The following is a 13,895-nucleotide window of genomic DNA, read 5'->3' on the forward strand; positions in this document are numbered from 1 at the left end:
ATTAATTCAGCACACTAATGAGAAACAAAGATTGTCTAAACATTTAGTTTAACTATCACTTCTGAAACTACATCCAGTTCAACCAGTTGCTTTTATTTTAATGGGGAGGGGCTAATTTTACGGATATGCAAAATCTTTTGAAACAGAAAGCGCAACCTTGAACCCACCAACCGTGCATTCTATGTGGTAATAGGTATTCCTCAGACACTGCTCTCAGTTTTGGCAAACAAACAGGTGGTAGTACATCTCTACGCTCTACGGCCTCTGTTGGTATGTACCACAATGTATATCAATAGAGACATCACTGGGTTTTAATTAATATATTTTGTTACACTCATGGTATTTTTCATGGTTTTTATTATTTTGTCTTTCTCTTGCAGGTTATTTTCAGGTCAGTGATGACATTAAGGAAAATGGAGCCTCAAAGAAGAGTGTACATATGCCTCCCTAAAAAATACATGGCTTCTTTGTCTGAAAAGTGGGAACTGGTAATTAACATTTGGGTCTTAGTAGCCAGAACCACAATGCATTACTTTCATGGTGTAACAATTCCAATTGCAGGTTGAAGAATATAGTTACACTCCAATAATGATGACAAAAATGTACAAATATAGTGGCTTATTTTTGTTCCACAGGATCATGGACTAATCATTAAGGATCTCAGCACTCACATAAATGAAGGATATTTACAAACTTACTTCAGACAGTGGGGCACCATCACAGAATGCACGGTAAGATGACATTATATTATGTACGTGTATGTATACACACACACACAACCCTGTTTTCCAAAATAGTTGGGACGCTGCGTAAAATGTAAATGAAAAACAAAATGTATTTAATTGAAAATAGTACAAAGACACCATATCAAGTGTTGAAACTAAAATTTTTTACAGTTTTGGAAAAATACATGCCCATTTTTTATTTGATGCTAGCAACACACGTCAAAAAGGTTGTGACAGGGGCATGTTTACCATTGTGTTGTATCACCTCTTCTTTTAACAATAACTGAGTAGACCAATTGCTGTAGTTTTGAAAGGGGAATGTTGTCCTATTCCCACTTGATACAGGATTACAGCTGTTCCTTTGCTGTGTTTGTCATTTCAAAATTCACCAATTTTCTTTTAATAGGGGACATGTCTGGACTGCAGGCAGGCCAGTTTAGCACCCAGAGTCTTTTACTACAGAGTCATGCTGTTGTGATATGTGCAGAATGTGGTTTGGCATTGTCCTACAGAAACAAGCAAGGCCTTCCCTGAAAAAGTTGTTGTTTTGATGGCAGCATATGTTATTCCAAAACCTGTATATATTGTTCAGCATTTATGGTGCCTTCACAGATGTGCAAGTCAACAATGCCAAGGACACTAATGCATCCCCATACCTTTATGGATGCCGGCTTTTGCACTTTAAGCTGATAAAAATCTAGATGGTCCCTCTCTTCTTTAGCCTGGAGAACGTGTTGGCCATGATTCCATTTTCCACTTCGACCTCAGTCCATCTAAAATGAGCTCAAGCCCAGAGAAGGTGCTGGTGTTTCTGGATGTTGTTTCTGTATATTTTCTTCTTTGCATAGTGGAGTTTTAACTTGCATTTAGATTTTATTAGATTAGATTCAACTTTTTTGTCATTGAACAGTACAATAAAATTCTGTTTGCGTTTAGGGTTAGTCTATGAATAGCATTCTCACATACAGGTGCTGGTCATAAAATTAGAATATCATCAAAAAGTTGATTTATTTCAGTAATTCAAAAAGTGAAACTTGTATAATGTATACATTCATTCCACACAGACTGATATATTTCATGTGTTTATTTCTTTTAATTTTGATGATTATAACTGACATCTAATGAAAACCCCAAATTCAGTACCTCAGAAAATTAGAATATTGTGAAAAGGTTCAATTTTGAAGAGACCTGGTGCCACACTCTAATCAGCTAATTAACCCAAAACACCTGCAAAGGCCTTTAAATGGTCTCTCAGTCTAATTCTGTAGGCAACACAATCATGGGGAAGACTGCTGACTTGACAGCTGTCCAAAAGACGACCATTGACACCTTGCACAAGGAGGGCAAGACATAAAAGGTCATAGCTAAAGAGGCGGCTGTTCACAGACCTCTGTGTCCAAGCACATTAATAGAGAGGCGAAGGGAAGGAAAAGATGTGGTAGAAAATTTTTTACAAGCAATATGGATAACCGCACCCTGGAGAGGATTGTGAAACAAAACCCATTCAAAAATGTGGAGGAGATTCACAAAGAGTGGACTACAGCTGGAGTCAGTGCTTCAAGAACCACCACGCACAGACATACGCAAGACATGGGTTTCAGCTGTCGCATTCCTTGTGTCAAGCCACTCTTGAACAAGACACAGCATCAGAAGCGTCTCGCCTGGGCTAAAGACAAAAAGGACTGGACTGCTGCTGTGTTATGTTCTCTGATGAAAGTACATTTTGCGTTTCCCTTGGAAATCAAGGTCCCAGAGTCTGGAGGAAGAGAGGAGAGGCACAGAATCGACGTTGCTTGAAGTCCAGTGTAAAGTTTCCACAGTCAGTGATGGTTTGGGGTGCCATGTCATCTGCTGGTGTTGGTCCACTGGGTTTTCTGAGGTTCAAGGTCAACGCAGCCGTCTACCAGGAAGTTTTAGAGCACTTCATGCTTCCTGCTGCTGACCAATTTTATGGAGATGCAGATTTCATTTTCCAACAGGACTTGGCACCTGCACACAGTGCCAAAGCTACCAGTACCTGGTTTAAGGACCATGGTATCCCTGTTCTTAATTGGCCAGCAAACCCGCCTGACCTTAACCCTATAGAAAATATATGGGGTATTGTGAAGAGGAAGACCCAACAATGCAGAAGAGCTGATGGCCACTATCAGAGCAACCTGGGCTCTCATAACACCTGAGCAGTGCCACAGACTGATCGACTCCATGCCACACCGCATTGCTGCAGTAATTCAGGCAAAAGGAGCCCCAACTAAGTATTGAGTGCTGTACATGCTCATACTTTTCATGTTCATACTTTTCAGTTGGCCAACATTTCTAAAAATCTTTTTTTGTATTGGTCTTAAGAAATATTCAAATTTTCTGAGATACTGAATTTGGGATTTTCATTTGTTGTCAGTTATAATCATCACAATTAAAAGACATAAACATTTGAAATATATCAGTCTGTGTGCAATGATTGAATATAATATACAAGTTTCACTTTTTTAATGGAATTACTGATATAAATCAACTTTTTGATGATAATCAAATTTTATGACCAGCACCTGTATGTGTTGGTTGTGTCCAGGTGGGTCAGGGCAGAGTGGAGCCATGGAGACGGCGACCCTGTAGACCTGTTTGACTGGTTGGGAGGCAGGAGGTGGGCCAGAACTAGTCTTTTGTCAATCACTTCATGATTGTGGGGGTGAGTGCAACCAGTCTGAAGTCATTCAGGCTAGACACAGTCGACTGCTTCGGCACTGGCACCATGGTTGTGGTCTTGAACCATGTTGGGACAACCGCCTGGGCCAGTGACATGTTGAAAATATCAGTAAAGACCTCGGCCAGCTGCTCTGCACATGCTCTGAGCACACGCCCGGGGACGCCATCAGGACCAGCAGTAGTCAGTGATGGCTTGGATGCAAAGTGGGCATATATTTTTGAAGAAACAGTAAATGTTGCAGTTTCAACATTTGATAAGTTGTTTCTGTACTATTTTCTATTTAATATAGGTTTTAAAGGATTTGCACATCATTGCATTTGGTTTTTCTTGATATTTTACTCAGCGTCCCAACTTTTATTAAATTGATCAGAAATAGTGTAGACTGTTAATGTGGTAAATGACTATTGTAGCTGGCGACAGTTGATTTAAAAAATAAATTAAAAAGCAATATCTGCATAGGCGTACAGAGACCCATTTTCAGTAACAATCCGTCCTGTTTGCTCTTCCAAGTTAATTATGTATGGAGAGAAACAAAGAACTTGTTGGAAGGCTATTGCATGTGAGAAATTGCCAAGAAACTGAAGATTGCTTCTTTAATCAGCACAAAAGTTTTCAGCTGTGCTAACATAATTGCAAAAGAGAATTTCTTATGATCAAATAGCCTTTTAAAATTATTAACTTGGATTAGCAAACACAACTTGTCATGTGACTGATGGTTTCTGTTAATGGGACTCGGTACGCCTATGTAGATATTTCATAAATATCTGCCATTTCCAGCTACAATAGTCATTTACAACATTAACAATGTCTACACTGTATTTCCGATAAATGTCATGTTATTTTAATGGACAAAAATGTGCTTTTCTTTAAAAAACAAGGACATTTCTAAGTGACCCCAAAATGTTGAACGGTAGTGTATATTTGATTATTGACTTTAATGATGATTTATCCTTTAAAAAAGATCCACAGAATTCAGCCCTCTGACTCGAAGACAGCGACTGCAATGGGATATGTGAGGTTTTCCTCAGAGGATGAGGCAGATGAGGCGGACTGGGCAGGTCCTCATTATATAGGAGGCTTGGATGTTGTAGTCAAGAGGATTGTAGCCCCCAAGGTGAGTTATTACAAGGGTGAGCACCTTTTATGTTAACCTTGTATTGTCTTGGCTTAGCCAGTTGACTTAAAGGTAAACAACTGCCTTCTGAACATTTCCTTTTTTTATTTTAGTTTTCTGTTAACTCATACCCCAAATATATTTCTGACTCATCCTGAATTTGTATTTTTGGCCAAAGGGACACCTCAAACTTGAAAACCATTTCATAGGCCACACCATTTTTAGAAAATACCTTGGAGTATGATGCAATTCTCCAGTGGAGGATGAGCTGGCCAATCAACAGTGTACTTGCATGACTATTGTTAAAACCACATTCCATTTGTGGGCTAAGCACACAGAATTAGTTCTCATATTGTAACAAAATTGTAGATTCATCATATTTCATAGATACATGATAAGACTGGTCAGTTTTAATACAAAATACTGGATGGAATAGGATTTTTTTATTACATTTTGTCTCCAGAGAGTAGTGTATTTTTGTGTTGGGTTTTCATGCTGTGGCCCATTAGTGGTCAGCAAAATATTCATAACCTTGTACTAGGCAAAATAATTGTAAAAACAAGAGGCCTTTCATCTGTTACTTTCATTAATATAACTGATTAAATTTGACTGTTTAAGTTTTTTGTGACTACAAATGGTAGACAGAGCTTTTGATATTGGAACAAAAACATTTGTGAACCACTTCTGTTGGTTGCTTTTATCCAATGCTTGTAGCCAGTCCATGTCTCTTTAGACAAGGAGTCCTGTCTCAATTTTCTGTATTAAGAAACAGATGTAGTTGGTGATCCATGTAGCCTTGCATTGCCAATTTTGTATTCAGAATGGATTGTTAGATTGGGTCGAGTGTTTAAATACATAATTTTCTTAAAATCTAATCCTCCCTCTAGATGAATGAACCTAAACGTTCCGATGGGGCAGAGTTCACCCCTGCCAGACCAACCCCCAGTTAGTCCATATGCCTGGGATACATCCTCAAGAATGCTCAGCTGTTAGATGTAAAGGGCAATTTATATCATGTACTACCTACGTTATAAAAATCTGGGAACAGTTTTTTTGTGGAATATTTAAAATGTAATTTCTTATTTGTTTCTTTATGTGGTTGATCAGCATTTTCACTGCAATTATATACTGTATAATAAATAATTATTGTATAATCTGGTCTTCTGGTCTTCTATCTACTGATTAAAAGAATTTTTATTTTTTTGTACCTTATAGCCTGATTGTATTTCCTTTTAACTAACTGGGTAATCACCCATGTAAATATACAGGTTCCGAAATTGTGGAAATTCAATTCCACACCATATTACATTTTTAATTAAGCTTTCATGTTTAACACATGATTACCCTATATAACGTTCTTGACTATAATTGTACCAATATTTTCCTGTCTAACTTTTTTGGCAAGTAGAGGATTGGTGATCCAATTTAATGCAAACTGAATTGGGCCAGAGGTTTAAGCATGATGTGGCGGCTGTTTTCTGTAAATCTTCTAACGTGGGTGCACGTTTAGGGGTCCACCTATCCGAGAGGCAATTTACATACACATTGAAATTAAAAGGAGGATGAAAAAATGTATTGGTCAACATTTTGGCCTTTTTGTTTTACAGACTTAACTTCCAACTACCAACATCCATTAAACCGTGGGAGGACTGAAAACAACTGTCCGTTATTAAATTCTGAATGATACCTGAATATATTTTGTAATTGTGAGTGAGTGATAATATTGTGAAGTGGTAGAATTTTTCTTTTCACTTCATTAATGACAGGCCATTATTTTAAGTACCACAAAAAACAGGTGGCCAGCAACACAGAAAGCAGTGAGAATGTTATTTTTACCTATCATCATCATCATCATCTTCTGCTTATCCGGGGCCGGGGCGCGGGGGCAGCAGTCTAAGCAGGGATGCCCAGACTTCCCTCTCCCCAGACACTTCCTCCAGCTCTTCCGGGGGGACACCGAGGCGTTCCCAGACCAGCCGGGAGACAGTCCCTCCAGCGTGTCCTAGGTCTTCCCCGGGGTCTCCTCCCGGTGGGACGGGACCGGAATAGGAATGCGTTCTGGAGGCATCCGAAACAGATGCCCAAGCCACCTCAGCTGACGAATCCACCTCTGAGCCCTCATCCTCTGCTTGCTCAATGGAAGACGTGACAGCGGGATTGAGGAGATCCTCGAAGTACTCCTTCCACCACCCGACGACATCCCCAGTTGAGGTCAACAGCTGCCCACCTCTACTGTAAACAGCGTTGGTAGGGCACTGTTTCCCTCTCCTGAGGCCAGCCGATAGTCCTTCTCCATGGCCTCACCGAACTCCTCCCAGGCCCGAGTTTTTGCCTCCACAACCACCTGGGCTGCAGTCCGCTTGGCCTGTCGGTACCCGTCAGCTGCCTCAGGAGTCCCACAAGCCAACCAGGCCTGATAGGACTCCTTCTTCAGCTTGACAGCATCCCTTACTTCTGGTGTCCACAACCGGGTTCGGGGATTGCCGCCTCGATAGGCACCGGAGATCTTACGGCCACAGCTCCGAGCGGCTGCTTTGACAATGGAGGTGGAGAACATGGTCCACTCGGACTCAATATCTCCAGCCTCCCTCGGGATCCAGTCGAAGCTCTGCCGGAGGTGGGAGTTAAAAATCTCTCTGACAGGAGACTCGGCCAGACGTTCCCAGCAGACCCTTACAGTACGCTTGGGCCTGCCGAGTCTGTCCAGCTTCCTCCCCCGCTATCGGATCCAACTCACCACCAGGTGGTGATCAGTTGACAGCTCCGCCCCTCTCTTCACCCAAATGTCCAAGACATACGGCCGCAGGTCAGATGAAACGACAACAAAGTCGATCATCGACCTGCGGCCTAGGGTGTCCTGGTGCCACGTGCACTGATGGACACCCTTATGCTTGAACATGGTGTCCGTTATGGACAAACTGTGACTAGCACAGAAGTCCAATAACTGAACACCGCTCGGGTTCAGATCAGGGGGGCCGTTCCTCCCAATCACGCCCCTCCAGGTGTCACTGTCGTTGCCCACGTGGGCGTTGAAGTCCCCCAGTAGAACGATAGAGTCCCCAGTCGGAGCACTTTCCAGCACCCCTCCCAGAGACTCCAAGAAGGTCGGGTACTCTGCACTGCCGTTCGGCCCGTTGGCACAAACAACAGTGAGAGACCTATCCCAGACCCATAGTCGTTCACCGGGGTAAACTCCAACACATGGCGGCAGAGCTGGGGAGCTATAAGCAAACCCACACCAGCCCGCCGCCTCTCACCATGGGCAACTCTAGAGTGGTGAAGAGTCCATCCTCTCTCAAGGAGTGTGGTTCCAGAGCACAAGCCGTGCGTAGAGCTGATCCCGACTACCTCTAGTCGGAACCTCTCAACCTCACGCACGATCTCAGGCTCCTTCCCCGCCAGCGAGGTGACGTTCTACGTCCATAGAGCTAGTTTCCGTGTCCAGGGATCGGGTTGTCTAGACCCCCGCCTTCGACTGCCGCCTGATCCTCTCTGCACCGGCCCCTTATAGTCCCTCCTGTGGGTGGTGAGCCCACGGGAAGGCGGCCCCATGTTGCTCGTTCGGGCTGAGCCCGGCCGGGCCCCATGGGGAAAGGCGCTCGCGAACGAGCGAGCGCCATCATTAAGGGGGTTTTGAACTCACCACTTATTTTTACCTAATAATTACTTATTGTACGTCTGAGTATTTGTCACAGTGTGATAACGTTCATATTTGAAATGTGTGCACCATAATTGAGCATCTTGGGCATGAGTTGGAACATGTGCTTCTTGAATGTATGGCTGTCTTGTCAACAGCCACTTCTGATGACATCGCCTCAGTATGAACAAACATCTCTGTGGAATGTTTACGACACCTTGTAGGGGAGATCGGGGCATATTGTCAAAGGCAAGCTGTCACAGGGCCTTCTACTCAGAATTGAAATATTTGTTTTGTCAAAAGTTCAATTTACATAAATGTTAACCTGCTTGATAAGAGGTCATTTACATTGGTTTCAATAGTCGTGGTCAAACCTTTATAGAGGTGAGGACAATTTGTTTTCTTCCATACACAAAACAAACTATTTAGGTATTTTGGTATTTTTTTGTAAAACTATTAGTACATTTCCCCAATGCCAAACACTCAAGTCAAAATGTTAAGGAAATGTCTGTTGGCTTACCGATTGGATGGGTAAAAGCACTTGAACAGTTCTGAGAAATGACCAGTGACTATGCATCACTTCACTACTTCCTCATTTCTGCTCTGGCGTTAATCCCCGACACTGTAAACATTCCACCCACACACATCTAAAATGCAATAGAGGAATGGAAGGGGAACAATTCTCATTAGTTATCGGTGCATACCTTCACTACTTATTTCCTTGTGCGTTAATACCTGAAACCCAGGTTGTTCTTTGTTTTTTTTTTGTTTTTTTTTACATTTTCTAGTACTGTATTTTAATTCACAGTCATGGATAACAACCAGGGTGGCAGAGCGTAATGCTGTGGCTACACTGAGCCATTGGGATTGCAAACCTAAATGAAATAAACACATTTTGGTTCTTGGTCATGGGCGGTAAGAGTGTGGTAATTCGCTAATGTGTCTGTTGGCCTGTTAAAAGGTAAACTCATCTGAAGGTTTTGCCTGTGAAAATGGATGGACATGGGTAAGGATAGGGACGTGTTTTTTCCACTCTGCCAACACACAGTACTTTGCAGAATACTTTTTTTTTCAAACATCTAGCTGACGTGTGCTTGTGTTCCAGCTCATAGGTGAAATTAGTCGATACAAAGCAGCTAAAAATGTGTATCGGCTCACAGAAGAAAATTTATTACTTCAAAATGTAGATGCGCTTCATATGCATTTATAGATGCTGCCATAATTGGACAGATACATAAAAGATCCATAATCCTGTCTGTGTCCCCATCACTATCCTGGGGCATGTAAGTAATTTCCTGGTATTATTATACCTGCCTATCATGTGATGTTGTTGCCGACAGGACCATTTTCTAGTTTGGAATCTTTACTTCAAGGACAAAGAAATGAATGCCCCCTCCTGGCCATTATACACCACTTCCAGCAGCATCTGGTCTCACATGCAAGGACCTACCAGGACTGTCTGTGCATTGCTTCAGAGGCTATCCAGCAGTGGGATGCAGGGAGGTATGTTAATGGTAGCTACAGTATAGGGTTTCCTTTGCTATTAGATGACAAACCGGTTAGAGAGAATTTATATGACACATGAAGCTCTGTTCAACTGCTTTTGGTTAAAAGGTTACACGCTGAAAAAAGAATGACATGCTTAACATTTCAAAATAAACATAACAAACCTGTACTTTTCAGTTTTATACTCTTTTCTTTTAAATCTCAGAACTGAATCACATTTGATTTGCTGATGTCAACTGATGTTAATCTATGAGTTGCAGCTGGACTCTGGAGGAGCTGGGTGAAACAATTGATGACATTCTTACTGTACCTGGGGAAATACATTTTACACTCCATGCTGCATAACAAAGGGACACATGACAAGCAGAAAACTGGACTGAACATGATGCCAAATAATTCTCTTCATCCACCATTTGTCAAAACTTGAATTACTCAGATTTCCAAAACAGGAACATATAGCTAAATATACAAACAAATTGCAGGTTTTAGTACAAGGCAGAGAGAAGCAGTAAACAAATTAATTTAATTTACAATATGTATATTTCACATCCAGCATTTTTGAGGGACTCTTGTGATGTTACAGTATACCCACGCACCACTGTAAAATTCAACTCAAACATCCTTCTGTCTTGTGATGTTACAGTATACCCACACACCACTGTAAAATTCAACTCAAACATCCTTCTGTCTTGTGATGTTACAGTATACCCACGCACCACTGTAAAATTCAACTCAAACATCCTTCTGTCTTGTGATGTTACAGTATACCCACGCACCACTGTAAAATTCAACTCAAACATCCTTCTGTCTTGTGATGTTACAGTATACCCACGCACCACTGTAAAATTCAACTCAAACATCCTTCTGTCTTGTGATGTTACAGTATACCCACGCACCACTGTAAAATTCAACTCAAACATCCTTCTGTCTTGTGATGTTACAGTATACCCACGCACCACTGTAAAATTCAACTCAAACATCCTTCTGTCTTGTGATGTTACAGTATACCCACACACCACTGTAAAATTCAACTCAAACATCCTTCTGTCTTGTGATGTTACAGTATACCCACGCACCACTGTAAAATTCAACTCAAACATCCTTCTGTCTTGTGATGTTACAGTATACCCACACACCACTGTAAAATTCAACTCAAACATCCTTCTGTCCTTTTCTCATCTGTCTATCTCTCCTCCAGCCCTGTGATTTTTCTGTGTCACTGAAGGATGGATGTGAAACACTCGCACAATGTTTTCAGAATTGCCTTTGTTCTCTTAAGATAAGAAACTGCTGGAAGAAGATATTATTTAGTATTATTTTTCTCTAAATTAATAATTCAAGCAATTTGTAATTTTGAACTATATACCAACCGCTTTCGATGGAGCACATCCTTCACAATGTTGAAATCAGAAAACCTGCTTGCCCGCTTTTTGCAATCTGCTCAGTACATACATAACCATGATTAATCTGAGAACTTCTACACACTTCTGCAGTGTAAGTGGCCATCAAAGGTGAACATTTGCCAACTGAAATAGTTTATGACACCAAACTGCAGTCAGGTCAAGACCCTGCCCTGCAAAAAACATTCTTCCTCAAGACTAAGAAATGTAGGTAATACGTGCTTAAAAAAAGCAAAGAAAATCTACCAAAATTTTTTGAAATTGTTACTTGGAAGACAGAGAGGCAACATCTAATAATCGAGTTGTGCTTGGATTTGACAAACATTTCATTTCTGTGTTGTTACGAGCAAAGTTTTTGTCACTCTTTTCGTGAATTTTGCGTAATTCAAGTATTTTTTTTCTTCTTTTTGGGAAGGCCTTTTTTGCAGTGTGGTGAGGATGACAAGCATGCAGATAAGCTTCCTTAAGATGGTGTCTGACCAATGGTGCCACCCTTAGTTTCTTCAGCAGTCCGGCTGGCTGGTCTGCAGGTGAAGGAGCTAGATGTGGTAGGTCCTGGGTTGGCAGGTTAGGTTGGTTAGATTGGTTACACCTGGTCTATATTTGTCAGGCTGTTTTTAGCGTGCCGCCCAATCTTATAAACACAACATTGTGGGTAGTTTATGGTAGAAAAATTTACATTTTGTTCTCTGGCAACAGCTCTGATGGACATTCCTGCAGTAAGAATCACTCAAAACCTAAGAAATCTGTGCTGTTGTGTTGTGTGACAAAACAGCATATTTTACTCTACAGAAGTGTGGCCTTTTAATGTCCATAACAAAAGGTGCACCTGCATATGTGTGCTGTTTAATCAAATTCTTGATGTACCAAACCTTTCACATGGATTTAGGAGAATCAAGCTTTTGTGGGTATGGAACAAAATCTGGGGTTGTTTATTTCAGCTTATGACTCATGGGTCAAGAACTTTATATGTTGCATTTATATTTTGATTCAGTATACACTACCACTCAAAAATGTGGGGTCACTTAGACATTTCCTTGTTTTTGAAGGAAAAGCACATTTTTGTCCATTAAAATAATAACAGATTGATCAGTAATACAGTGTAGACATTAATTTTGTAAATAACTATTGTAGTCAATGGAAGATCTAGGCGTACAGACGCCCATTAATAGCAACCACCAGTCCTGTGTTCCAATGACACGTTGCGTTTGCTAAACCAAGTTAATAATTTTAAAAGCTTATTTGATCAATCGAAAACTATTTTGCAATTATGTTAGCACAGCTGAAAACGGTGTTAGCACAGCACTGTTGTGCTGATTAAAGAAGCAATAAAATTGCCTTCTTTAGTCTACTTCAGTATCTTCAGCATCAGCGTACGTGGGTTTGATAACATGCTCAAAATGGCCAGAAACAAAGAACTGAAACTCTTCAGTCTCTTGTCTGAAATTAAAGCTATTCTATGTGAGACATTGCCAAGAAACTGAAGATCACGTACAATGATGGGTTGTACTCCCTTCACAGAACAGCCCAAACTGTCTCTAACTAGTATAGAAAGAGCAGTGGGACTCCCCGGTGCATAACTGAGCAAGAGGACAAATCCATTAGGGTGTCTTGTTTGAGAATGTGACGCCTCACATGTCCTCAACTGACAATGAAGAGGCGACTTTGGCCTTCTAGGCAGAGTTGCAAAGAAAGAGCCATATCTCAGACTAGCCAATACAAATAAAAGATTAAGATGGGCAAAAGAACACAGACACTGGACAGAGGAAGATTGGATAAAAGTGTTGGACAGACGACGAGGTGTTTGGATCACAAACATTTGTGAGATGCAGACCAAATGATAAGATGCTGGAGGAGTGCTTGACGCCAACTGTCAAGCATGGTGGAGCTAATGTGATGGTCTGGGGGTGCTTTGGTGGTGGTAAATTGGGAGATTTGTACAAGGTAAAAGGGATCTTGAAGAAGGAAGGCTATCACTCCATTTTGCAATGCCATGCCATACCTGGTGGACGGCGCTTCATTGGAGCCAATTTCCTCCTTCAACAGGACAATGACCCAGAGCACAGCTCCAAACTATGCAAGAAAAATTTAGGAGAGAAACAGTCAGCTGGTATTCTGTCTATATTGGACTGGCCAGCAGAGTCACTGGATCTCAACCCTATTCAGTTGTTGTGGGAGCAGCTTGACCATATGTTACATAAAAAGTGCCCATCAAGCCAATCCAACTTGTGGGAGGTGCTTCAGGAAGCATGGGGTTAAATCTCTTCAGATTACCTCAGCAAATTGACAACTACTGTAGAATGCCAAAGGTCTGCAAGGCTGTAATTGCTGCAAATAGAGGATTCTTTGATAATAACTAAGTTTGAAGGACGCAAATATTATTTAATTAAAAATAATTATTTCTAAACTTGTCAATTACTATTTCCAAATCATTTTTGTTATATTTTCTATACAAACTAATTTCATGCATGTTTTCATTGAAAACAAGGACATTTCTAAGTGACCCCATACTTTTGCATTCTCTCAACCAGCTTCATGAGGTAGTCACCTGAACCCCCCCCCCCCCCCTCCCTCAAACGTCTTGAAGGAGTTCCCACATATGCTACGCACTAGTTGGCCGCATTTCTTTCCTTACACCAGAAGTGACTGTCCTGTAACCTCTTTTCAATAGAATATCTTTATATCTTGAACATATTTTATATGAGACTGATCTAACTAGCTAGAAAATTTTGTAAAACGTAAATGTAGGAGCTCAAAATATATTTGGCAAGCACAACAAATGTTTTCATGAAATGTACTACTCAAAATTTGT

At 41.1% G+C, this 13,895-nt stretch overlaps 1 protein-coding gene across 1 annotated transcript; it reads left to right on the forward strand.

Annotated features, from left to right (window-relative positions):
* The first annotated feature begins 209 nt into the window (after window positions 1-209).
* Window positions 210-5,691, forward strand: LOC105013045 (heterogeneous nuclear ribonucleoprotein A2 homolog 1-like). Its single transcript, NM_001303774.1, has 5 exons — window positions 210-270; window positions 381-488; window positions 636-731; window positions 4,388-4,540; window positions 5,428-5,691. The coding sequence occupies exons 2-5, from the start codon at window positions 399-401 to the stop codon at window positions 5,488-5,490; spliced, it is 402 nt and encodes a 133-aa protein (NP_001290703.1). The 5' UTR covers window positions 210-270; window positions 381-398; the 3' UTR covers window positions 5,491-5,691.
* The last annotated feature ends 8,204 nt before the right edge of the window (window positions 5,692-13,895 follow it).

This window comes from Esox lucius, chromosome 11 (genome assembly GCF_011004845.1).
Source record: "Esox lucius isolate fEsoLuc1 chromosome 11, fEsoLuc1.pri, whole genome shotgun sequence".
Lineage (NCBI taxonomy): Eukaryota > Metazoa > Chordata > Actinopteri > Esociformes > Esocidae > Esox > Esox lucius.